The sequence below is a fragment of the Xenopus tropicalis genome, chromosome 10 (genome assembly GCF_000004195.4).
Source record: "Xenopus tropicalis strain Nigerian chromosome 10, UCB_Xtro_10.0, whole genome shotgun sequence".
Taxonomy (NCBI): domain Eukaryota; kingdom Metazoa; phylum Chordata; class Amphibia; order Anura; family Pipidae; genus Xenopus; species Xenopus tropicalis.
Window position 1 is genome coordinate 6,080,339 of NC_030686.2, and position 27,004 is coordinate 6,107,342.

Consider the following 27,004-nt stretch of genomic DNA (forward strand, 5'->3'; position numbering starts at 1 on the left):
GATGTCATCAGTTATAATCGGAGCTTATTGATGTCATTTCTGTCACATGACTCACTGAAACTTGTATATTATAATAAATACAGTACCCCCTGTTGTAACATATAAGGATATCAATTGGTTTTCATTACTTATTTTTCTTACTTCTTGACTTCTTCTCTTGCCAACTTTCAAATAGGGGTCATATATCAGTCTCTCAAGCAAACCACTGACTGGTTGCTAAGGTCATTTGAACCCTAGCAACCAGATACCTGCTGAAATGCCAAACGGCAAAGTTGCTGAACAAAAAGCTAAATATTTGAAAATAAGAAAAAATATGAAGACCAACTGCAAATTGTCTCGGAGTAGCACTCTCTACATCACACTAACAGTTTAAAGTGTACAATCCCTTTAAAGGGGTAGTTTAATGTGACATTTAGTAGGTTATAGAATGGCTAGTCTTAGCAACTTTTCAATTGGTCTTTATTTTTTATGGTAGTTTTGGCTGTGTCTTTCCAGCTTCAATCGGGGGGGGTCACACTGGTGATTTTATTGATTTTAGATAAATATATCCTACGATTATCAACAAAAACTTGAAAAATAGGTTTGGTTTCACGGATCAAAATGATGAAATATAAAGTCTGGCCAGACAGTATCTGCTTTTAGTTATCTACTAAGCCTTCCAGCCAAAGATCTGGAGTTTATTTTCTCCTCAAGCAACAGCCCCCAGCCATCTGCTATAGGGCCATTGGGGGCGGGGCTTTCATATTTTAGAACAGTCATCTTAAGAATAACCCATAGTTTTATGGTATCTCTCTGTACAGGCTATGGGCAAACTTAAGGGGCTGTTCCTGCTGAATTGTGCTTAGTACAGGGGAATCCCTATGTGCCATAGTTTTATGGTATCTCTCTGTACAGGCTATGGGCAAACTTAAGGGGCTGTTCCTGCTGAATTGTGCTTAGTACAGGGGAATCCCTATGCTGCCATAGTTTTATGGTTTTTTTTGTGTTAAATTATAACACAACAGCAATGTAATGGGGGAAGATAAGCCAATCACGTTTTAATCTGAGCCCATAAGAGCTTCCTTGAAGCTGAACAGAAGACCTGGCATCACTGCCAATGGACAAAAGCAAATAATGACTTTAAAATAAAAAGAAGAGTTTATTTTTCAGCTACTGGATTATCTACAGATCAGACTTTTGAATTGAGTTCATCCCATAAACATTGAATCAGTGAATCTGCTCTGAGCAGTGAGTAAAAGTGGCCCTTGGGGATCAAGGTGGCACGTTTATGGGCCCTCGATGGGCCCGACTGACAGATAACTGCCTGAAAATCCGGCAGAAACTGATTGGACAGGTTTTAAAAAAAAAAACGGGACGAGGACTGGATCGGCTTGTTGATGAGTCCTCGCCCCGACAGCCTGCATTTACCGCTGTTGTGATCCAATTGGTTTAACTGAGGTCCAAATGATCGGATCAATCCTTTATCGCCCAATCAAGGCTGGGCATGTCACGGAAAGATCCTCTCGTTTGGCGACTTCAGATGTTTTTAAATGCAAGGGCGGGTAAAAGGGAATAGCAGGGGGCAATCAGTCTGTGGTCGACCTGCGGTACCAGAACCGGGCCCGAAAATCATCGCTGCAGGTCATGAAGCCGGGATTGGTCGGGGAGTGAACGATGCAGCGCACTATGTTGTTGTGTCCCAAAGAGAGAAGATTCCGCCGTTCCGCCGTCCTGGAATCCCAGCAGCAGAGGCTTATGGTCCGTTCGTCCGGAAGCAACACGTAGTCTTCTGTGTGGTTGAACACAGCTTGGGTTCTGTGTACCTGTCTCCCGCTGAGTCCGGCTCCTGGGTGGGTGGGGGGGGTTCAGGCAACACACGTTAATACGAGGAATGAACGGAAAAGTTCATATAAATAGAAGCGACTGTTTGAGGCAGAAAACTGGGTAAAGTGACGTCGGCAGTTGCATATTACCCAGTTAGCTCTCTGACATGGGGATGGCCTGCCCCCTGCTGGGAGTATGTAGTAACTACCTGAAGCAATTTAAAGGGAAACGCCACCTACCAAACCAAAATGTGTTAAAGAGCCCCACACAGCCCAGAAACCCCTAATATCCCTATCCCTGTAATCTGTTCCTTCCAACAGTAGGAATAAATACCATTTTTATATGCTGAAATCCAGCTGCAAAACTGTTCTTCTCTTTCTGCATCATTTGTAATCCTGGCAGGGGAGGAGGGACTAAAACACTGATGTTACAGATTGTAACAACTTCCCCACAGCTTACAGACAGCATGCAGGAACTACATAACCCACAATGCATTGCACTAGGATGTTCCTTTCCTTATTGACATCACGTGTGCAGCAGGGAATTGTGGGATTGGGAGGAGGCAGGCACTACTGTTAAATTTTGAGTCACAAAGTAGTCAGCCAGACCAGCAGGGGAACAGGGGGTGGGGCTTAGGGAACAGGGGGAGGGGCTTAGGGAACTGTTCCAAATCAGATTATTACATTAAACATTATGAAAAGGCTGCATAGAATACAAGCACCCTATACAATACCCTACAGTGCCTGCTGCCCAATAGCAACCAATGCAACTGTTCTCAGCTGTATCTCGGCAGCGGGTTCAAGGCCTGGAAATCATATTTATACCTTGCCAGGTCATATTATATATAAATATATATATATGAAACGGTAGTCTCCTATTTAATAAAAATAATTTGTTTATATAAGTCCTGTGAGTGCTGACCCTCTCAAGCACCTATATATATATATATATATATATATATATATATATATATATATATATATATATATATATATATATATATATTATATATGGACTTAACAGTAATGCTAATAATGTGATGCAGCCTATCACAGCGAGGTTTACAGGAGTGACAAGTATGAGGGTCATAGGGGCTACTGACCTCAGAGTATTGAGATCAGATGGGGCAAGCTGAGCTAATTAGTGCTAATTAGTGAGCTAATTAATGGCTCCAGTCTTGGTCAGTCAGTAGTTGGGCAAGGTAAGGAAACAAAGCTGTATAAGCCAATCACGTGTGGGTACAAGGACTTTAGCTCATTAAAGGGGGCCTTACCTGTATATTTTACCAGCATTCTCCCTGTTGAGATCTCCCACAATCTAGCCACAGAGTCTTTGCCGCTGGACAGGATGTACTTGGAATTCTTGGAAAATATGGCGGAACAGACTTCGGCGCCGTCGTGGGCCTTCTCGTAGGTGGTTATGCAGCGGTTGGAGACGCCGTCCCACAGCTTGATGCTGCCGTCCTTGCTGCACGTGACGTACGTGTTGGCCGAGGGGTTGTAGTTGACCGAGCAGATGGCGTCTGTGTGCTGATCCTGGGGGTTGCAGGACACGAAGCACTGGAAGGTGTTGATGTCGTAGAGGCGCAGCGTGGGGTGCTGGGTGCCGACTATGATGAAGTCGCCGGACGGGTGGAACGAGATAGAGCGCAGCATTTCCGCTTCCTGGTTAATAGATAGACTGTATACTTAGGCACCGAGATAGAGCTCACCTGCGAGAGCGCCCCTGCCCCACAGACTACATGGCCATTTAACCCTCTAACCACCGTCTGCAGACAGTTAATCGTTTAAATACCTGTAAGGGTGCAAAATGCACACTACACCCATCCCTTTAATATCTGAATATACTATACTCCCTTCCACATATCTTCAGTCCTACCCCCACTTATTTAGCCCTTTAAAAGAACCTCTTAACCACCCTTTCTTACCCTTGTGTAGCCTACACAGCTCTCTAGCCCCTCTGCCCCGCAGCTCTCTATCCGCAGCTCTCTAGCCCCTCTGCCCCGCAGCTCTCTATCCGCAGCTCTCTAGCCCCTCTGCCCCGCAGCTCTCTATCCGCAGCTCTCTAGCCCCTCTGCCCCGCAGCTCTCTATCCGCAGCTCTCTAGCCCCTCTGCCCCGCAGCTCTCTATCCGCCTCTCTGCCCCTGCCCGCAGCTCTCTAGCCCCTCTGCCCCGCAGCTCTCTAGCCCCTCTGCCCCGCAGCTCTCTAGCCCCTCTGCCCCGCAGCTCTCTAGCCCCTCTGCCCCGCAGCTCTCTAGCCCCTCTGCCCCGCAGCTCTCTAGCCCCTCTGCCCCGCAGCTCTCTAGCCCCTCTGCCCCCTCTGCCCTCGCCCGCAGCTCTCTAGCCCCTCTGCCCCGCAGCTCTCTAGCCCCGCAGCTCTCTAGCCCCTCAGCTCTCTAGCCCCTCAGCCCCGCAGCTCTCTAGCCCCGCAGCTCTCTAGCCCCTCTGCCCCGCAGCTCTCTAGCCCCTCTGCCCCGCAGCTCTCTAGCCCCTCTGCCCCGCAGCTCTCTAGCCCCTCTGCCCCGCAGCTCTCTAGCCCCTCTGCCCCGCAGCTCTCTAGCCCCTCTGCCCCGCAGCTCTCTAGCCCCTCTGCCCCGCAGCTCTCTAGCCCCTCTGCCCCGCAGCTCTCTAGCCCCTCTGCCCCGCAGCTCTCTAGCCCCTCTGCCCCGCAGCTCTCTAGCCCCTCTGCCCCGCAGCTCTCTAGCCCCTCTGCCCCGCAGCTCTCTAGCCCCTCAGCTCTCTAGCCCCTCTGCCCCGCAGCTCTCTATTCCTTCTGCCCCGCAGCTCTCTATCCGCTCTACCCCGCAGCACTCTATCCGCTCTATGATATGTTTAGTGACCACCACCTGGCCCAATATACAAAGCCACACATGCCTGATTACCCGTCCTGCCCAGGCCAACTCACCTTTAGTGACCTGCCCACTCATCTGCCTATATCAGTTTGTATTTGAATACACTCAAACAACAAGAAGAAGAATGATAAAAACTATTTGCAAGACACTGCATAGGTTGTAGTGCAGCTGCCTGGCTATGGAACCCTCCTGTGGGACACGCACACAGCGACTGTGCACAATATAATAAATCCTTCCCTCCTGAGCCACAAGAGGACTCTCTGTATGCACAGTCATAGCTTGGTGATTAGGGGATGGGGCATATAAAAGAGAAATGGAACAGCTGGGTGGGAAGGGGTTAATGCAGGCCTAGAGTCACGATTCCTTTCTGATGGAACCCAAAATCATACCTGGATGTATTTAAAGGCTCTTTTGGCAGAGGGCTTGGAATAGTCGAAGAGTTTGAGGGTGTAATCTTTGGAGCCGGACGCCAAGATCTGCTCAGTGGGGTGGAACGCCAGACAGGTCACCTCATCCACGTGATCATAGAGAGTGCGAATGACCGGGTGATTCTCCATATTCTGCTGCGCAGTCTCGTTCATCATCACCTAGCAACAAGAGGGAAGTGGGGGGGGGGGCTGTTACACATACACAATTACAGACAGTGAGGAGGGTGGGGGAATGTGAGCAGTGCAGTGACATCTAGGAAGTGCTAAGTGGAAAGTGAAAGGAACTGCCTGCCCAGCCTCTATACCTGAGATTTTAAAGAACCTATAGAACAGGTACGGATGTTTTAATTAAAAAAAAAATAGGTTTCATGTTTAATTTCATTATTTGATTATACAGCTTTTAATGTCTGGAAGACAGGCCCCCTGTGCATGAAATATAAATGAAATAAATACATTTAGGTAAAGTGATAGTGACCCTGCCTGCAGCCTTTGCTTCTAAGTCCTGGGATTATATCAACAATACCTGCTGTAAAGAAACAAAGGCTGCTGCCTATTGGCCAGAAAGGAACCATGAGTCCCATATATGATGTTTGCACAATGGCTGCATTTCAGAGATTTGATTGGCTACGATTAATTCTGCATTTTTACTTATTAGAAGCCATTAGTTCTCCTTTAACATTGAGACAAAAATCCGTTAACAGGAACTGTTGCCACATATTTACCTCGATTGGCATCGCGCTTTTTGCCAGCATTCTCTCCGTATCGAGGATCTTGATAGAAGCGTCTGCTGAGCCGGTAGCAATCAGTTGCCCATCTCTGCTGTACGTGGCCACGCGGCAAGGCCCTTTGTGGGATGTCACGTAGCAGGTCTCATATTCAGAGGCTTCGGGAGACATGGTTTGTACGTCAGCGTCAAATTCCAAATCGATTCCTGTGCCTGGGGCTACAGTATCGGAGCGTCCAATGGCATACTGCACCGCGCTGTCGTCATTCTCCATACCTACGTGCAACAAACCTGTTTACTGTTTGCCCAGAACATTCCTTCTCTGTATATTTGTATTTATACATATGGGTAGGAGGTGCCATAGTGTTTCCCTTAGACAGCACAGTATTGGGGTACAGCTTTTTGTGTGCCCAGAACATTCCTTCTCTGTATATTTGTATTTATACATATGGGTAGGGGGTGCCATAGTGTTTCCCTTAGACAGTACAGTATGGGGGTACAGCTTATTGTGTGCCCAGAACATTCCTTCTCTGTATATTTGTATTTATACATATGGGTAGGGGGTGCCATAGTGTTTCCCTTAGACAGTACAGTATGGGGGTACAGCTTATTGTGTGCCCAGAACATTCCCTCTCTGTATATTTGTATTTATACATATGGGTAGGGGGTGCCATAGTGTTTCCCTTAGACAGTACAGTATGGGGGTACAGCTTATTGTGTGCCCAGAACATTCCTTCTCTGTATATTTGTATTTATACATATGGGTAGGGGGTGCCATAGTGTTTCCCTTAGACAGTACAGTATGGGGGTACAGCTTATTGTGTGCCCAGAACATTCCTTCTCTGTATATTTGTATTTATGCATATGGGTAGGGGGTGCCATAGTGTTTCCCTTAGACAGTACAGTATGGGGGTACAGCTTATTGTGTGCCCAGAACATTCCTTCTCTGTATATCTGAATAGTATCCATCTCTGAGGAGATACTATTCCTATCAGTGACTGATCCTTACCCACTTTAATGAGATGGAGCAGCTGCTCAGACGGGGCGCACACAGAATGGATCTTGAGTTCGCTGATGAGGCCGTTGGCAATGTTGATGTAGCCATCGTACAGCATCTGGCTGATGATCAGCTTGTACAGCTGCTGCCGATCTTTAAGGGTTATCTTGTACCGGTACATGGCCGCCTCCAGGTGAGGGACTGCAAGTTGCAGATACAGTTACAATGTATGTTGTATCAGGAGTCAGAACCAGCAGTGCAGGGAAGGGAAAGGGACAGACACAGTGACAGTTACACATAACTATAAACCCAGTGAGAATGAGGAATGAATGGGTATTGGGGAGTTGTATCAGGAGTCAGAACCAGCAGTGCAGGGAAGGGAAAGGGACAGACACAGTGACAGTTACACATAACTATAAACCCAGTGAGAATGAGGAATGAATGGATATTGGGGAGTTGTATCAGGAGTCAGAACCAGCAGTGCAGGGAAGGGAAAGGGACAGACACAGTGACAGTTACACATAACTATAAACCCAGTGAGAATGAGGGATGAATGGGTATTGGGGAGTTGTATCAGGAATCAGAACCAGCAGTGCAGAGAAGGGAAAGGGACAGACACAGTGACAGTTACACATAACTATAAACCCAGTGAGAATGAGGAATGAATGGATATTGGGGAGTTGTATCAGGAGTCAGAACCAGCAGTGCAGGGAAGGGAAAGGGACAGACACAGTGACAGTTACACATAACTATAAACCCAGTGAGAATGAGGGATGAATGGATATTGGGGAGTTGTATCAGGAGTCAGAACCAGCAGTGCAGGGAAGGGAAAGGGACAGGCACAGTGACAGTTACACATAACTATAAACCCAGTGAGAATGAGGAATGAATGGATATTGGGGAGTTGTATCAGGAGTCAGAACCAGCAGTGCAGGGAAGGGAAAGGGACAGACACAGTGACAGTTACACATAACTATAAACCCAGTGAGAATGAGGAATGAATGGATATTGGGGAGTTGTATCAGGAGTCAGAACCAGCAGTGCAGGGAAGGGAAAGGGACAGACACAGTGACAGTTACACATAACTATAAACCCAGTGAGAATGAGGGATGAATGGATATTGGGGAGTTGTATCAGGAGTCAGAACCAGCAGTGCAGGGAAGGGAAAGGGACAGACACAGTGACAGTTACACATAACTATAAACCCAGTGAGAATGAGGAATGAATGGATATTGGGGAGTTGTATCAGGAGTCAGAACCAGCAGTGCAGGGAAGGGAAAGGGACAGACACAGTGACAGTTACACATAACTATAAACCCAGTGAGAATGAGGGATGAATGGGTATTGGGGAGTTGTATCAGGAGTCAGAACCAGCAGTGCAGGGAAGGGAAAGGGACAGACACAGTGACAGTTACACATAACTATAAACCCAGTGAGAATGAGGAATGAATGGGTATTGGGGAGTTGTATCAGGAGTCAGAACCAGCAGTGCAGGGAAGGGAAAGGGACAGACACAGTGACAGTTACACATAACTATAAACCCAGTGAGAATGAGGAATGAATGGGTATTGGGGAGTTGTATCAGGAGTCAGAACCAGCAGTGCAGGGAAGGGACCGATGCACCGGAGCCATTGGGCAGCCATATTGCTGTGTGTATGGGATATAATAGCGGGCAGCACATAGTGACTGGCAGAGAGGGAGCGGGCAGGATACTCACCGAGCAGAAAGGCTTCCGGTTCCTGGGCGGGGCGGGGCTATGCCGGTAAGTGCGCACAGATACTCAGTAAAGGCCCAGATAAAACTCTTTCAAACCAGAAAGCGCTCCCAGACCCGACTATACGTCATACAGGCGCGACAGGCCAGCGTCTAACACGTCACACACCAACGCGCAGGCGCCTTGCGCGTCAAGCTCTTGTCACTCGGATACCTAACGGATCTCCGCTCTCCACCAATCAAAGCGAGGCAGCTGACCGCCTGCAGCCAATCAGCGCTCGGAGCGGGTTAAAGGGATTTAAAAGCGGGCGATTTGAATCGGAGTGGGCTGTGACGGTTGGAGGAAGTGAGGCGAGTGTTCTGCCTGACGGGAAGCGGAGCTGTCGGTTTTGCGTCTGCCGCTAACCAGTGTCTGTCCGTGGCTTCAGCTGCTGCAATCCGGTCTGTGTGAGAGCTGCTAGAGTCCCGGCCCGCACATTCGGCTGCCAGGTGTGTGTGTGTGACTGGGCCAATGGGGAGCTTTGTTTCATATGGTTCGGGAGTGTTGTGTGAACTGAGTTATATATTCTGGGCTGTAACAGCTGCACCCTCTGTGCTTCAGCCATTGGTTATCTTTATGGGCCAATGAAACTGCATCTCCCAGTGGCACTGGCTCATGTGGGGCCCATACAGGCCTTAGTACTGCCCCCCCCCATATGTGTTTGTGTGGGGCCCATACAGGCCTTAGTATTGCCCCCCCCCCCCCCCCCATGTGTTTGTGTGGGGCCCATACAGGCCTTAGTATTTAGTGTTAATCCATGACTGAGTTTTGGGAGTTGGTAATGTGTGGGATTTTGGATTTGGGCTCCCAGTCTGGAGATGATTGCCCCCCCCCCCCCCAGCAGGAAAAAGGGTGATCCTTATCGTTCCAGGGGTACCCAGGGCACAAATAAGCACTCACCCCAAATCCCCCCCTAACTGGCCTTCAGGCTGGGCCCCCTTAGCCCATAACAAGGTTACAGATATATAGAAACATTGGGGTAACAGTCACCCTGCTATAGTTCCAGGGGTACCCAGGGCACAAATAAGCACTCACCCCAAATCCCCCCCCTAACTGGCCTTCAGGCTGGGCCCCCTTAGCCCATAACAAGGTTACAGATATATAGAAACATTGGGGTAACAGTCACCCTGCTATAGTTCCAGGGGTACCCAGGGCACAAATAAGCACTCACCCCAAATCCCCCCCTAACTGGCCTTCAGGCTGGGCCCCCTTAGCCCATAACAAGGTTACAGATATATAGAAACATTGGGGTAACAGTCACCCTGCTATAGTTCCAGGGGTACCCAGGGCACAAATAAGCACTCACCCCAAATCCCCCCCCCTAACTGGCCTTCAGGCTGGGCCCCCTTAGCCCATAACAAGGTTACAGATATATAGAAACATTGGGGTAACAGTCACCCCGCTATAGTTCCAGGGGTACCCAGGGCACAAATAAGCACTCACCCCAAATCCCCCCTAACTGGCCTTCAGGCTGGGCCCCCTTAGCCCATAACAAGGTTACAGATATATAGAAACATTGGGGTAACAGTCACCCCGCTATAGTTCCAGGGTACCCAGGGCACAAATAAGCACTCACCCCAAATCCCCCCTAACTGGCCTTCAGGCTGGGCCCCCTTAGCCCATAACAAGGTTACAGATATATAGAAACATTGGGGTAACAGTCACCCTGCTATAGTTCCAGGGGTACCCAGGGCACAAATAAGCACTCACCCCAAATCCCCCCCCTAACTGGCCTTCAGGCTGGGCCCCCTTAGCCCATAACAAGGTTACAGATATATAGAAACATTGGGGTAACAGTCACCCCGCTATAGTTCCAGGGGTACCCAGGGCACAAATAAGCACTCACCCCAAATCCCCCCCTAACTGGCCTTCAGGCTGGGCCCCCTTAGCCCATAACAAGGTTACAGATATATAGAAACATTGGGGTAACAGTCACCCCGCTATAGTTCCAGGGGTACCATGGGCCTAATAAGATTACTCACTCACCCCAAATCTCTCTAAGCATAAGAACTTGCAATGTTTGCTCGGTTTCTATTGACGGTTTATATAACTGAATATGTTGGTGACAGGCACATATAATGGAACGGGCTGTTAAAGAGAATCTTCCTTCTAATGTCAAGGTAAGTCTTTATCTGCCCAAGTTACTAAGCACTTGGGGAGCCACTATTTCTTTTTGTATTTAAGTTCCCCTGCGCCTCAGTAGGTGATTATCTTTATCGCTGTGAGATGTAAACTGTTGAGATGTGTAGTTCAGTAACTCGATCACACTGGAAGGCAGAAGGAGGGAATACTTGCCCTTGCGCCGGTAACACGACGTTCCTCTGCCTGCGCCACAAAATGCTCAGTTTAATGTCTGTAAAAGTCTTTTGGGTTTCTCTCTTTAATGTTATGCATTCTCCCTGGTAATAAAGAACTGTCAGACTACTGACCATAGTCTGTGCTAAGAAATTCCCAGCATCCTTAGCTGCCCAGGGAAGTTGTTTCCCAGAGATCTTTACATCCATGGTTTGGCATTTGATTATTCTTACTAAGGTTTCTCTTTTTCTTTACTGTAGGTTTTCCACCCCACAATGGAGGGTCCCAAACGTATCCCAGTTACCCAGCCTCCGAGCACCCAGGTTAGACCTCCTGGGACTGCCGTCTCTGCCCAGAGGATATTGGGTCCCTCCAATGTGCCACAGCGAGTCGTGTCTCAGGCTCAGAAACCTGTTATGTCCGCTCAGAAACCTGTTATGTCCACTCAGAAGCCAATGACTCAGGGGCCACTGAGGCCAGTAACTCATGGGCATCAGGCTGGCAAACCACAGGGACCAAATGAGAATCGTACTCCACAGCAGACCAGCCATTCCTCCAGTAAGTGCCCTGGGACTTGAGAGCTTACTGCAATAGCCTCTGGCCGGTGGCTGTGTTCTTCGGGCCGCGTTGCCTCTGGCCGGTGGCTGTGTGCTTCGGGCCGCGTTGCCTCTGGCCGGTGGCTGTGTGCTTTGGGCCGCGTTGCCTCTGGCCGGTGGCTGTGTGCTTTGGGCCGCGTTGCCTCTGGCCGGTGGCTGTGTGCTTTGGGCCGCGTTGCCTCTGGCCGGTGGCTGTGTGCTTTGGGCCGCGTTGCCTCTGGCCGGTGGCTGTGTGCTTTGGGCCGCGTTGCCTCTGGCCGGTGGCTGTGTGCTTTGGGCCGCGTTGCCTCTGGCCGGTGGCTGTGTGCTTTGGGCCGCGTTGCCTCTGGCCGGTGGCTGTGTGCTTTGGGCCGCGTTGCCTCTGGCCGGTGGCTGTGTGCTTTGGGCCGCCTGGCCGGCTGTGTTGGGTTGCCTGCGTTGCCTCTGGCCGGTGGCTGTGTGCTTTGGGCCGCGTTGCCTCTGGCCGGTGGCTGTGTGCTTTGGGCCGCGTTGCCTCTGGCCGGTGGCTGTGTGCTTTGGGCCGCGTTGCCTCTGGCCGGTGGCTGTGTGCATCGGGCCGCGTTGCCTCTGGCCGGTGGCTGTGTGCATCGGGCCGCGTTGCCTCTGGCCGGTGGCTGTGTGCATCGGGCCGCGTTGCCTCTGGCCGGTGGCTGTGTGCTTCGGGCCGTGTTGCCTCTGGCAACACTACTTCTGGCTGCTGCACTAAGGCTAAGCCATGATGCTGGGCTTGGTGCATGGACTTCTAGTCTATATGTGGCCCCTAGTATGAATAGTTTAGTCCGGTTCATGGTGCACAAAGGTTGGTCAAATTGAGAACCTGGATAAAGTACCTTAATGTAGTTTATCAGTCTGTCTGGACCTGCGCTGGTTGATTGAAACCATTACATAAAGCCTCTGGCTATTGGCCGGGTACTCTGCCTGTATGTAACCAGGGGGTAGCCAAGAGCTGCACCAACAGCCGGATAATGTCTCTCTCTTAACTCTTCCATTTCCCCAGCTCCAAACGTGGAGAAGAAAGGAAGCACCGATCAAGGAAAGACTCTGGCTGTTCCCAAAGAGGAGGGCAAAAAGTAAGTTGGGTTTCTGTATCCCACTCCTGAAGGCCACAGACATTCCCATAGGGAACTGTAGGGGAGGCACAAAACAGCCACAGTGGAGAAGACTTAGGGGCTATGGAATAAAAGGCAGTAGGTTTGACTCAGAGTTAACCCATAGCAACTAATCAGCAGGTAGAATTTATTAGTCACCTGTTTATTGGTTGCTATGGGTTACTGCTACTGAGCACAATTAGGGCTTTTTATAACATATGGAGGTTATGGTGCCCCTTCTGCTCTCGGCTTCTTTGCCCCCCCCCCCCCCCCCCCCCCCCGGGGAGTTAATCGGTCATTATTGCATTCTTTCATAGACTTAACTATTTACTTTTCTGAACTGATCAGAACCAGTATCTGACTGTTCTATTGTCGGGGAACCAAAATGCTTATCCTATTGGGTGTGTGTGTCCGACGCAAAGCTACGAGCTGTTGTTCTTATGCCCTCTGCTAATTGGTTGTTACTTTTCTCCAGCTCTGAGAGGCTTTAATATTTGCTAAATACAATTTAAGCTGAGGATAAAGAGCCCCTTGTTTAGTGTGTAAGGCCTGTGTGTTGCTGCTTTTACAGTCAGGGGCCCTATGGCCCCCCCCCCCCCGTATGTTAGGGCCCGGCTGCAGGGCTGTAGGGCATTATTACTGTTCTGGGCCTTTAATGAGAATCTTCTATTCCCACAGGAAACAGTGGTGCCTGGAAGACTTTGAGATTGGGCGCCCCCTGGGCAAAGGGAAGTTTGGGAACGTGTATCTGGCGCGCGAGCGGGAGAGTAAATTCATCCTGGCGCTGAAAGTCCTGTTTAAAACTCAGCTGGAGAAGGCAGGGGTAGAGCACCAACTGCGGAGGGAGGTGGAAATTCAGTCCCATCTCAGGTAAGAAATGGACTCTCGGAATCTGTTGGGTTCACGGAATGGGGTCCCCTGTACTGAGTCATCATGGGAAATCTCTTTCCAGGCATCCAAACATCCTCCGGCTATATGGGTACTTCCATGATGCCGCCCGAGTCTACCTAATCCTGGATTATGCCCCCGGCGGGGAGCTGTTCCGAGAGCTGCAGAAAGTCACCAGATTTGATGAGCAGAAGAGCGCCTTGGTATGTCTGCTGATGGCCCTTTGTATCCCTACCCAGGGGAATACTATGGGGAAAGGGAGCCAAGTAATATACAAAGCTTGTGCGAGGTCTTGTAACCCATAGCAACCAGTTGGCAGGCATCTGATTCTATAGGTCACTAGAACTATTGCAACTTTGACTCTGCATACCCTGTGTGGGTAATTGGTTGCACCGGTACTGCTGCCCATAGCAACCCAACCACAACTTGTAGACAAGACAAAACTGTTAACTGATTGGTTGCTATGCATTACTGACCCCATGTTGGTAAATCTGATTCTCTATGTAATGGGAGGTTTTAACCAGTGCCTTTATCATTCCCCCCCCCCCCCCCCAGTACATCAAACAGCTGGCAGAAGCCCTCCTGTACTGTCACTCCAAGAACGTGATACACCGGGATATCAAGCCAGAGAACTTGCTGCTCGGTGCCAACGGGGAACTGAAGATCGCTGACTTTGGTTGGTCTGTGCACGCGCCGTCCTCCAGGTACAGGGGTTCAAGGGGAGAGAAGGGATGGAATTCTGCTGCGTTAGGGTGTACTGTCCTTGCAGGAAATTATTGGGAGATTTGCACTTGGGTGCCTATTGCATAAAGCAGATCCCTTGCAATGTAAGGCCCACGTGTCTTCTGGGACTTTTTTCTCAGAGTATATAGCAAGCCTGCCATAAAGCATGATGCAAGCGTAGTTTTTCAGTATGTCACAATAAAAATAACTTGTATGCAGGGTGACTGTTACCCCAATGTTTCTATATATCTGTAACCTTGTTATGGGCTAAGGGGGTCCAGCCTGAAGGCCAGTTAGGGGGGATTTGGGGTGAGTGCTTATTTGTGCCCTGGGTACCCCTGGAACTATAGCGGGGTGACTGTTACCCCAATGTTTCTATATATCTGTAACCTTGTTATGGGCTAAGGGGGCCCAGCCTGAAGGCCAGTTAGGGGGGATTTGGGGTGAGTGCTTATTTGTGCCCTGGGTACCCCTGGAACTATAGCGGGGTGACTGTTACCCCAATGTTTCTATATATCTGTAACCTTGTTATGGGCTAAGGGGGCCCAGCCTGAAGGCCAGTTAGGGGGGGGATTTGGGGTGAGTGCTTATTTGTGCCCTGGGTACCCCTGGAACTATAGCGGGGTGATTGTTACCCCAATGTTTCTATATATCTGTAACCTTGTTATGGGCTAAGGGGGCCCAGCCTGAAGGCCAGTTAGGGGGGGGATTTGGGGTGAGTGTTTATTTGTGCCCTGGGTACCCCTGGAACTATAGCGGGGTGATTGTTACCCCCAATGTTTCTATATATCTGTAACCTTGTTATGGGCTAAGGGGGCCCAGCCTGAAGGCCAGTTAGGGGGGATTTGGGGTGAGTGCTTATTTGTGCCCTGGGTACCCCTGGAACTATAGCGGGGTGACTGTTACCCCAATGTTTCTATATATCTGTAACCTTGTTATGGGCTAAGGGGGCCCAGCCTGAAGGCCAGTTAGTGCAATATCCTGGCATTTCTGAGATCTGGATCTTTCCATTTTGCTTCTCTTCAGGAGGACCACTCTGTGCGGAACCCTGGACTATCTCCCTCCTGAGATGATTGAGGGCCGAATGCACGACGAGAAGGTGGACTTGTGGAGCCTGGGAGTCCTCTGTTATGAGTTCCTTGTAGGGAAACCTCCATTTGAGACTGACACCCACCAGGAAACCTACAGACGTATTTCAAAGGTATCTTTCTATATCCCCCTTAGTACTCCCACCTCCGTGCCCAACATACGGACAGGCAGGGTGCTCCCATCACTGGGGTGAGGTGCTTCACTATTATAAATATCAGTACTGATTCCAACTAGACTGGCTATGGTCAAACTGGTCTTGTTACCACTAAATCTGATGGGGGGGTCTAAATACAAACATGACATATTTAGTGCTGCGCTTCATACCCCTTCCCAGTATAACCCCCCCTCCCAACTGCTTTATTTTCTGCAGGTTGAATTTCAGTATCCTTCGTATGTATCGGAAGGAGCCAGAGATCTCGTATCGAAGCTGTTAAAGCACAACCCAAACCACAGGCTGTCCCTGAAGGGGGTTCTCGAACATCCGTGGATCATAGATAATTCTGCTCAAAAGCCCAAGAGGAAAGAGGGGCCGGTTACAGGGGCTCAATAGGAAATCCCCTGTGGATCTTTACTTTCCCAAATGTGAGAAGGCACAGCAATTTGCACCTGCTGGATACCCCCCTGCCCTGTTTAATGGGGGGGGGGGGGGGTCACAATCTGGCAACTCACAGCTCAGTATTTGCTTATTGACTCCAACACAAGGCAATGTACCATGGAACACTCACCGCCTTGCGTGCCTTTTGTGAATGGGACTAGACTGCCTGATCTGGAACGACGGGTTCTTTAAAGGGGCCACGAGGCCCGGTGCTTTATAACTTCTATCGTCACAAACCACTGCTCTGCTACTGGCACAGGTTCCCTTTACTATGGATGTTTAACCCCAGATGCGGCAGTTATAAAACTGTATACGCACTGACAACTAAAATCTGCCGGTTCCGACACCACTGATTGATTATACAGAGATTGTAAGGTTTCCTTGGCCGGTGCAATAGTGATGTGAATGCCTTGGGTATATTTATTAGGCTGCTAATATGGCTGTCCCATTACACAGCTGCTCTGAATACTGAGAGAATGAATTCAGTGTAAATACCTATTCTGTATCAACTTATATCTCGTCTGTCCTTTTATGTGTTAACAACACTTTTTAGAAAAGCATAAAAATCTGTTCTAAGATGCTCCCTTTTCTTTCTGTGTTTTAAAATAAAGCTGATTGAAAAAGTTACTGCCAAACGGTGCCTTTCTCAGTTAGGGAATGGGTGGCAAAATGGGCTGGTACCCCGAAATCCATAGATTCCAATGGGGGGAAGAAAGAAGGGCAAAGACATGGGGCTCCCCTAAGCAGGAAGATGGTACATTACTAGTCTGACACTAGCCCAGATGGGTCAGTAAGCATAGAGCCATGAAGGTTATTATAGAATAGGCTGCCTACAGGGCTACTGGCACTTTATTGTGAGTTGGAAGCCTGCAACATGACTGTTACCCCAATGTTTCTATATATCTATAACCTTGTTATGGGCTAAGGGGGCCCAGCCTGAAGGCCAGTTAGGGGGGGATTTGGGGTGAGTGCTTATTTGTGCCCTAGGTACCCCTGGAACTATAGCGGGGTGACTGTTACCCCAATGTTTCTATATATCTATAACCTTGTTATGGGCTAAGGGGGCCCAGCCTGAAGGCCAGTTAGGGGGGGATTTGGGGTGAGTGCTTATTTGTGCCCTGGGTACCCCTGGAACTATAGCGGGGTGACTGTTACCCCAATGTTTCTATATATCTGTAACCTTGTTATGGGCTAAGGGGGCCCAGCCTGAAGGCCAGTTAGACTTCTGGATCACACCGACAATAGGATAGGGATAAGATCTCTGCTTTCTATCACAATCCTATTACTACTTCCTACCTTTTAATCACTTAGCCACTAGGATTTTTTTGTTTTTAATTCCTTTGGGGGGGGGCCAGAATGGTAACCTAGGTACTGTATAACCATAAGGAACTGGTTGGCATTTTTATTTGGTCCATTAGGCTGCTGTAATAACCTCTGCCAACCAATAGGTGGAACCCATACTTCTGTGAGCTCAAGGTTTCCCAGTTGGGCCGAGCCAAGGGCTCCCAATCAGCAGCCATAATCTGCCCCACAGCCATATGGTCGGAGATAATCAGCCTGCTGAATGCAGAAATAGTGTAAAGAGCCCAGCAAGGCAGCCCGGGTATAAGCAGCTCTGCAGGGTATAAGCAATGGTTAAATGTCCATTAAATGTGTACTCTATATACACCCCAAGCTTCCCCTTTAATTAAAGGCCCAGGCAGCTGTTTTGAGGTCATTAATAAGAAACCCAAGGGTGAAACGTCTATATATTTAGATGTAAAAATAATTTATTTCCATATAATTCTGGTTCCCTGTGCCACAAACAGGCAGCTGTTGGCTCCTCCCTAAAAGGTTCTGCTAGCCGACTGCTCATGGATTGGGTTTCTATCAATATTCTAGAATTAGAAGATTTCAAGTAAGAAAAAAATTCTGCTCTCGTCCTAATGGATCTGGGTCGGAGGCTTGAAAAGCCCGACCTTCCTGAGATATCGGACAATGAAAGGTACCGAGACTAAGGTGATGCTGATCCGGGCCGGGGCAAACAGTTTGTGGATGGCATATGCCAATACGAAGGTGCTGGTTCCGGCTGCTAGCTTGGACTGGACCACCGCTTCGCTGAATCCAACTTTAAGGAGGAGCCATGTAACGTCTATTCCGCTGTAATGAATAAATGGAGAGAAAAAGGGTAAATCAACTATTCACAATTGGTCTTTTTTATTATATTTCATTATTTTGTTCTTTATTCTGGAATTTTCACAATCTGGTTGCTATCTATTTTACCCTAGCAACCAGGCAGTGGATAGAATGAGAGACTGGGTGATGAAGAGAAATAAAAGTAACAATAACACTGAGAGCCTCACAGAGCAATAGTTTCTCGGCTGCCGGGGTCAGTGACCCCCCTATCTAAAAGCTGGAAAGAGGCAGAAGAAAAAAGGAAAGAATTAAACTATAGAAAATGAAGAGCAATTGAACAGTAATAACTAGACAGTCCGTAACACAAACGTTGCCGGTGACATTGCCCATAGCAACCAATCAGATCTTCTTCAAACTTGTAGGTGGCCACTCAAATCTGGTTGCTATGATCTATTTTACCCTAGCAACCAGGCAGTGGAGAGACTGGGTGATGAAGAGAAATAAAAGTAACAATAACACTGAGAGCCTCACAGAGCAATAGTTTCTCAGCTGCCGGGGTCAGTGACCCCGCTATCAAAAAGCTGGAAAGAGGCAGAAGATAAAGGGAAATAATTAAAAAATGAAGAGCAATTGAACAGTTGCCAATAACTAGACAGTCCATAACACACAAACGTTGTCGGTGGCATTGCCCATAGCAACCAATCAGATCATCTTCAAACTTGTAGGTGGTCATTCAAATCTGGTTGCTATGGACAATATCACCGGCAATGCTTGTCCCCAATGTTAATAACTGCACCGCCCCATTAATATGGAAGCCCTATAGTATGGGATGCCCCCCACAGTGCTGCCTGAGCTCTCAGCCGCCATAAATAGGAATTACCCCCCTAATTCTCACCTGGAAACAATGGTGTAGAATATGCCCAGTGACACCAACGAGATGGCAACGTGGAAGGACACGGCCACCGCCCCGTATTCCTTAAACACTTTCTTCAGCTGTTTGGTCTTGTTGGGTTTCTCCTCATTCTCATTGGTGGGGCCACTGGCCTCCCCGCTGGGGGGCTTCTGCGGGGCCTTTATAAGAGAGAAAATCCGTGTGTTACCCCGGCAGTTACTCTACATACAGGGAAATGCCCCCCCAGCTGTCAGATCTCTGCTGTCTCAGCCCCCCCCCCCACTACAGGGAAGGGCCCGGCCTTGGTGTCTCTCTTGGGTTGGGCAGAGGGGAGGGGGTAAGGGCAGGGGGGGACGGGGTAAGGGCAGATGGCTGGGGCTGATATCTCTCAGGCTACAGAGCATGGAAACTGGCAGCTTATATAGCAGCTCCTGGCATTAGTGCCCCCTGGTACTGGCACATTGGCATACCCACTGGCATACCCGCTGGCATACCGAGCACCTTGTTACTGGGCGTATTTGCCCCTTTGTATAACAGTTGTAGTTGGACTATTGCCCATATTCAGGAACCTCAGACTTTATTGTTCCTTTCACCCCAACCAGCACCCAGGGCCCCCTTACCCCCCCCATTACCCATTGTCTGCCTTCATACCCCTCCACTGCCCCTCCTCCCATAACCCCAAATGCCCCCCATATGTCACCTGTACATACAAACTGTACCCCCAGATACTGCCCAGTACTCCTATAAACCATACTCCCTAAATACCAGCCCAGTACCCCCATACCTCCCTATGTACCCCCATGTACCAGCCCAGTACCCCTATACCTCCCTATATACCCCCATGTACCAGCCCAGTACCCCCATACCTCCCTATATACCCCCATGTACCAGCCCAGTACCCCTATACCTCCCTATATATCCCCATGTACCAGCCCAGTACCCCCATACCTCCCTATATACCCCCATGTACCAGCCCAATACCCCCATACCTCCCTACATACCCCCATGTACCAGCCCAGTACCCCCATAGCTCCCTATATACCCCCATGTACCAGCCCAGTACCCCCATAGCTCCCTATATACCCCCATGTACCAGCCCAGTATCCCCCATACCTTCCTATATACCCCCATGTACCAGCCCAGTACCCCCATACCTCCCCATATACCCCCATGTACCAGCCCAGTACCCCCATACCTCCCCATATACCCCCATGTACCAGCCCAGTACCCCCATACCTCCCTATATACCCCCATGTACCAGCCCAGTACCCCCATAGCTCCCTATATACCCCCATGTACCAGCCCAATACCCCCATACCTCCCTATATACCCCCATGTACCAGCCCAGTACCCCCATACCTCCCTATATACCCCCATGTACCAGCCCAGTACCCCCATACCTCCCTATATACCCCCATGTACCAGCCCAGTACCCCTATACCTCCCTATATACCCCCATGTACCAGCCCAGTACCCCCATACCTCCCTATATATCCCCATGTACCAGCCCAGTACCCCCATACCTCCCTATATACCCCCATGTACCAGCCCAATACCCCCATACCTCCCTACATACCCCCATGTACCAGCCCAGTACCCCCATAGCTCCCTATATACCCCCATGTACCAGCCCAGTACCCCCATAGCTCCCTATATACCCCCATGTACCAGCCCAGTATCCCCCATACCTCCCTATATACCCCCATGTACCAGCCCAATACCCCATACCTCCCTATATACCCCCATGTACCAGCCCAATACCCCCATACCTCCCTACATACCCCCATGTACCAGCCCAGTACCCCCATAGCTCCCTATATACCCCCATGTACCAGCCCAGTACCCCCATAGCTCCCTATATACCCCCATGTACCAGCCCAGTATCCCCCATACCTTCCTATATACCCCCATGTACCAGCCCAGTACCCCCATACCTCCCCATATACCCCCATGTACCAGCCCAGTACCCCCATACCTCCCCATATACCCCCATGTACCAGCCCAGTACCCCCATACCTCCCTATATACCCCCATGTACCAGCCCAGTACCCCCATAGCTCCCTATATACCCCCATGTACCAGCCCAATACCCCCATACCTCCCTATATACCCCCATGTACCAGCCCAGTACCCCCATACCTCCCTATATACCCCCATGTACCAGCCCAGTACCCCCATACCTCCCTATATACCCCATGTACCAGCCCAGTACCCCTATACCTCCCTATATACCCCCATGTACCAGCCCAGTACCCCCATACCTCCCTATATATCCCCATGTACCAGCCCAGTACCCCCATACCTCCCTATATACCCCCATGTACCAGCCCAATACCCCCATACCTCCCTACATACCCCCATGTACCAGCCCAGTACCCCCATAGCTCCCTATATACCCCCATGTACCAGCCCAGTACCCCCATAGCTCCCTATATACCCCCATGTACCAGCCCAGTATCCCCCATACCTTCCTATATACCCCCATGTACCAGCCCAGTACCCCCATACCTCCCCATATACCCCATGTACCAGCCCAGTACCCCCATACCTCCCTATATACCCCATGTACCAGCCAGTACCCCCATAGCTCCCTATATACCCCCATGTACCAGCCCAATACCCCCATACCTCCCTATATACCCCCATGTGCCAGCCCAGTACCCCCATACCTCCCTATATACCCCCATGTACCAGCCCAGTACCCCCATACCTCCCTATATACCCCCATGTACCAGCCCAGTACCCCCATAGCTCCCTATATACCCCCATGTACCAGCCCAGTACCCCCATAGCTCCCTATATACCCCATGTACCAGCCCAATACCCCCATACCTCCCTATATACCCCCATGTGCCAGCCCAGTACCCCCATACCTCCCTATATATCCCCATGTACCAGCCCAGTACCCCCATACCTCCCTATATTACCCCCATGTACCAGCCCAGTACCCCTATACCTCCCTATATACCCCCATGTACCAGCCCAGTACCCCCATACCTCCCTATATACCCCATGTACCAGCCCAGTACCCCCATACCTCCCTATATATCCCCATGTACCAGCCCAGTACCCCCATACCTCCCTATATACCCCCATGTACCAGCCCAGTACCCCCCATAGCTCCCTATATACCCCCATGTACCAGCCCAGTACCCCCCATAGCTCCCTATATATCCCCATGTACCAGCCCAGTACGGTCAGTACAAACCCACCTGGGTCGGGCCGGGTCCCGCAGCGCTGGCCCATAGCGTTATCCCGCTGGCCGGGGAAAGGGTTCCGACCGGGAGGCAGAGCCGCACAGCCCCGAGCTGCCATAGGGAGTCAGGCCGCACTGCCGTTCGCCCGCTCGTACCCACCAACCTCGGTAATGAGCAGCGGAGCCACAGCCTGGGGAGTAGCGCCGCCTGCATCGCGGCCCAATAGTCGCACTGTCTGGGAGAGATCGGCCGGGCCTCCCCTGTCACTGCCGCAGCCGCGCTACTGGGGAAAGATCCCACTCATTGATTGTGTAACAGCACCCTGCGCCCCCTGCTGGTACAGCCTATACTCTCACCCACTGTGTAACTGAACCAACACTGACACACGCCCCCTGCTGGTACAGCCTATACTCTCACCCACTGTGTAACTGAACCAACACTGACACACGCCCCCTGCTGGTACAGCCTATACTCTCACCCACTGTGTAACTGAACCAACACTGACACACGCCCCCTGCTGGTACAGCCTATACTCTCACCCACTGTGTAACTGAACCAACACTGACACACGCCCCCTGCTGGTACAGCCTATAACTCTCACTCACTGTGTAACTGAACCAACACTGACACACGCCCCCTGCTGGTACAGCCTATACTCTCACTCACTGTGTAACTGAACCAACACTGACACACGCCCCCTGCTGGTACAGCCTATAACTCTCACTCACTGTGTAACTGAACCAACACTGACACACGCCCCCTGCTGGTACAGCCTATAACTCTCACTCACTGTGTAACTGAACCAACACTGACACACGCCCCCTGCTGGTACAGCCTATAACTCTCACTCACTGTGTAACTGAACCAACACTGACACACGCCCCCTGCTGGTACAGCCTATAACTCTCACCCACTGTGTAACTGAACCAACACTGACACACGCCCCCTGCTGGTACAGCCTATAACTCTCACTCACTGTGTAACTGAACCAACACTGACACACGCCCCCTGCTGGTACAGCCTATAACTCTCACCCACTGTGTAACTGAACCAACACTGACACACGCCCCCTGCTGGTACAGCCTATAACTCTCACTCACTGTGTAACTGAACCAACACTGACACACGCCCCCTGCTGGTACAGCCTATAACTCTCACCCACTGTGTAACTGAACCAACACTGACACACGCCCCCTGCTGGTACAGCCTATAACTCTCACCCACTGTGTAACTGAACCAACACTGACACACGCCCCCTGCTGGTACAGCCTATACTCTCACCCACTGTGTAACTGAACCAACACTGACACACGCCCCCTGCTGGTACAGCCTATAACTCTCACCCACTGTGTAACTGTGTACCCCCATATACCAGCCCAGTACCCCCATACCTCCCTATATACCAGCACAGTACTCCCATACCCCTATGTACCCCCATGTACCAGCCCAGTACCCCCATACCTCCCTATATACCCCCATGTACCAGCCCAGTACCCCTGTACCTCCCTATATACCCCCATGTACCAGTCCAGTACCCCCATACCTCCCTATATACCCCCATGTACCAGCCCAGTACCCCTGTACCTCCCTATATACCCCCCATGTACCAGTCCAGTACTCCCATACCTCCCTATATACCCCCATGTACCAGCCCAGTACCCCCATACCTCCCTATATACCCCCATGTACCAGCACAGTACACCCATACCTCCCTACATACCCCCATGTACCAGCCCAGTACACCCATACCTCCCTACATACCCCCATGTACCAGCCCAGTACCCCCATACCTCCCTATATACCCCCATGTACCAGCCCAGTACCCCTGTACCTCCCTATATACCCCCATGTACCAGTCCAGTACTCCCATACCTCCCTATATACCCCCATGTACCAGCCCTGTACCCCCATAGCTCCCTATATACCCCCATGTACCAGCCCAGTACCCCCATAGCTCCCTATATACCCCCATGTACCAGGCCAGTACCCCCATACCTCCCTATATACCCCATGTACCAGCTCAGTACCCCCATAGCTCCCTATATACCCCCATGTACCAGGCCAGTACTCCCATACCTCCCTATATACCCCCATGTACCAGCTCAGTACCCCCATAGCTCCCTATATACCAGCATAGCACTCCCATACCCCTATATACTCCCATGTACCAGGACAGTACCCCCATAGCTCCCTATATACCCCCATATACCAGCATAGTACCCCCATACCTCCCTATGTAACCCCATGTACCAGCACAGTACCCCCGTAGCTCCCTATATACCCCATATACCAACAGAGTACCCTATACCTCCCTATATACCCCCGTGTGCCAGCCCAGTACCCCCATACCTCCCTATATACCCCCATGTACCAGCCCAGTACCCCCATACCTCCCTATATACCCCCATGTACCAGCCTAGTACCCCATAGCTCCCTATATACCCCCATGTACCAGACCAGTACCCCCATACCTCCCTAAATACCCCCATGTACCAGACCAGTACCCCCATACCTCCCTATTTACCAGCCCAGTACCCTCATAGCTCCCTATATATATATATATATCCCTATCACCTGGGAAGTAACCCATGAGTACCAATCAGATGTTTGTTTTCATTGTTCTACTTCCAGTTAAAAAAAAAAGCTGATCTCTGATTGGTTGCTATGGGTTACATCCCAGGTGGAAATTTGCCCAGTGTTTATAAATGAGCCTGACTGTGTAACTGCGTGCCGGCACACATTGTATAACATACTGGGGGTTCACGCCATATTGGGAGTTAAAATGACAAGATGACCCAGTTCGTCACTACGTCAGCACAGACTACACTGCTGGAGGCATCTCACCATAGGTCTTGTCACTGCATTACCCCCTGTCTTACACATCCCCGCCCTGTTCCCCCAAACCCCACCCCCTGTGCTGCCTTGCACTGTATAACTATACACAGGGATTTGCACCCTAATACAGTGCAGCTTCACCTTTCCCTTCTCCCACCCCCACTCCCTTGTCCTACTGACTCCCATTGTTCAGTCTGGGTCACACATGATTCCTCCCTCCACTGTTTGCAGTCCGGCACCCCCAGTCCCCGCAGCCCTACAATATGAGGGGATCAGACAGGAATGCTGTGGGCAATAACAGATAATCTCTGGGTGCACCCAAATATGGTGGGGGGGACCCCAAGAATAAATAGAATCTCCAGCCTGTTAGCCCAGTGTGAGAATGCTTGGTGGAGCGGCCATACCCACAGGGGGACTGGCATGGATCCCTCACAGGTACTGAAGTGCTGGGGGTGGGTAGGGAATCAGACTGGCAAATACAATGGAAAGCAGGGTTTCTTATAAAACTTTCATTCTACTCTATCGTTACCACTGCCAAATGAGACCAATACCCAGAATAAAGACACACATACAGCGGCTTGGGGGATAATCTGTTTAAGACACAGTTTTATTGTTGATTAAAATAAATTGCGCTTATTGATCCTAAGGAAGGCGAAAAACCTTTAGGAAGCTTGGGCCAATCTGCTTCATTAAAGGGAAAAATTCCTTCCTGACTCCTTAACGGCAATCGGATTGCTCCCAGGATCAATGCGCCATATTAAACCATGGGAGGCGCCATTAAGCTTCTAGGTGAGTGCCGCATTCCCTTCCATTCCATTGGCCCCAGTAAGCCTACAGACCCCGGCTTCTGCAGTCTGAGGGATGGAATGGAAAGAAATGCGGGGTCTACCCAGTGACTTAATGGCGCTTCTGGTGTTAAACCATAGTTTGGATGTTGCAGTGGTGTTGGAACTGTGTCAGCTAAAATGGAAGTCAGGCTGGGGAAACTGTGGTTAATGAAAGGGGCGGTACTGCTTTAATAAAGGGAACATAAGGGAATATGACTGTGTATTAAACCATATTTTAGTGTATTAAACCATATTTTAGATGGAAGGGGACAAACTGGATGAAAGGCTCGGTGAGGCTGGTGAAGCTGTGGTAGATGCAAGGGGTGGTACTGCTTTACTGAAGGGAAGCTGGGTAAGTGGAAATATGGCAGCATCCACATAAGCCCCTTTAAGCCACAAGGGAAAGGCTGCATTCTGTTCCATTCCATTGGCCCCAGTAAGCCTACAGACCCCGGCTTCTGCAGTCTGAGGGATGGAATGGAAAGGAATGCGGGGTCTACCATGTTTCTTAAGAGTCTTCTGTGTATTAAATCATATTTTGGATGGAAAGGTGGCACTGCTGGAGTAACTGTTGGCTGGAAGGCGAGGTTGGGCTGGAGAAAGTGTGGTGGATAAGGGGCGGTACTGCTTTAATGAAGGGAACATAAGGGAATATAACAGTGTATTAAACCATATTTTAGATGGAAGGGGACAAACTGGATGAAAGGCTCGGTGAGGCTGGTGAAGCTGTGGTAGATGCAAGGGGTGGTACTGCTTTACTGAAGGGAAGCTGGGTAAGTGGAAATATGGCAGCATCCACATAAGCCCCTTTAAGCCACAAGGGAAAGGCTGCATTCCGTTCCATTCCATTGGCCCCAGTAAGCCTACAGACCCCGGCTTCTGCAGTCTGAGGGATGGAATGGAAAGGAATGCGGGGTCTACCATGTTTCTTAAGAGTCTTCTGTGTATTAAATCATATTTTGGATGGAAAGGTGGCACTGCTGGAGTAACTGTTGGCTGGAAGGCGAGGTTGGGCTGGAGAAAGTATGGTGGATAAGGGGCGGTACTGCTTTAATGAAGGGAACATAAGGGAATATAACAGTGTATTAAACCATATTTTAGATGGAAGGGGACAAACTGGATGAAAGGCTCGGTGAGGCTGGTGAAGCTGTGGTAGATGCAAGGGGTGGTACTGCTTTACTGAAGGGAAGCCGGGTAAGTGGAAATATGGTAGCATCCACATAAGCCCCTTTAAGCCACAAGGGAAAGGCTGCATCCCCTTCCATTCCATTGGCCCCAGGCAGCCTGCAGACCCCGGCTCCTGCAGT

At 50.1% G+C, this 27,004-nt stretch overlaps 3 protein-coding genes across 3 annotated transcripts; 1 reads left to right on the forward strand and 2 right to left on the reverse strand.

Moving 5' to 3' along the window:
- Positions 1-1,122: 1,122 nt before the first annotated feature.
- cstf1 (cleavage stimulation factor, 3' pre-RNA, subunit 1) lies at positions 1,123-8,657 on the reverse strand. Its single transcript, NM_001001220.1, has 6 exons — positions 8,522-8,657; positions 6,817-7,005; positions 5,806-6,083; positions 5,045-5,242; positions 3,077-3,467; positions 1,123-1,825 (listed from the first exon to the last, which is right to left on the reverse strand). Exons 2-6 carry the CDS (start codon positions 6,983-6,985, stop codon positions 1,566-1,568), a joined length of 1,296 nt encoding a protein of 431 aa, NP_001001220.1. The 5' UTR covers positions 6,986-7,005; positions 8,522-8,657; the 3' UTR covers positions 1,123-1,565.
- Positions 8,658-8,951: 294 nt separating this feature from the next.
- aurka (aurora kinase A) lies at positions 8,952-16,458 on the forward strand. The gene is given in 9 exon segments (NM_001016570.2): positions 8,952-9,006; positions 10,627-10,677; positions 11,113-11,410; positions 12,446-12,518; positions 13,215-13,406; positions 13,489-13,627; positions 13,980-14,128; positions 15,174-15,348; positions 15,607-16,458. Coding segments are annotated over 8 exon segments (1,248 nt in total). The 5' UTR covers positions 8,952-9,006; positions 10,627-10,635; the 3' UTR covers positions 15,787-16,458.
- A 910-nt stretch (positions 16,459-17,368) lies between these two features.
- On the reverse strand, positions 17,369-22,264 carry fam210b (family with sequence similarity 210 member B). The gene is given in 3 exon segments (NM_001079350.1): positions 17,369-17,970; positions 18,842-19,017; positions 22,051-22,264. Coding segments are annotated over 3 exon segments (591 nt in total). The 5' UTR covers positions 22,249-22,264; the 3' UTR covers positions 17,369-17,753.
- Between the last annotated feature and the right edge of the window lie 4,740 nt (positions 22,265-27,004).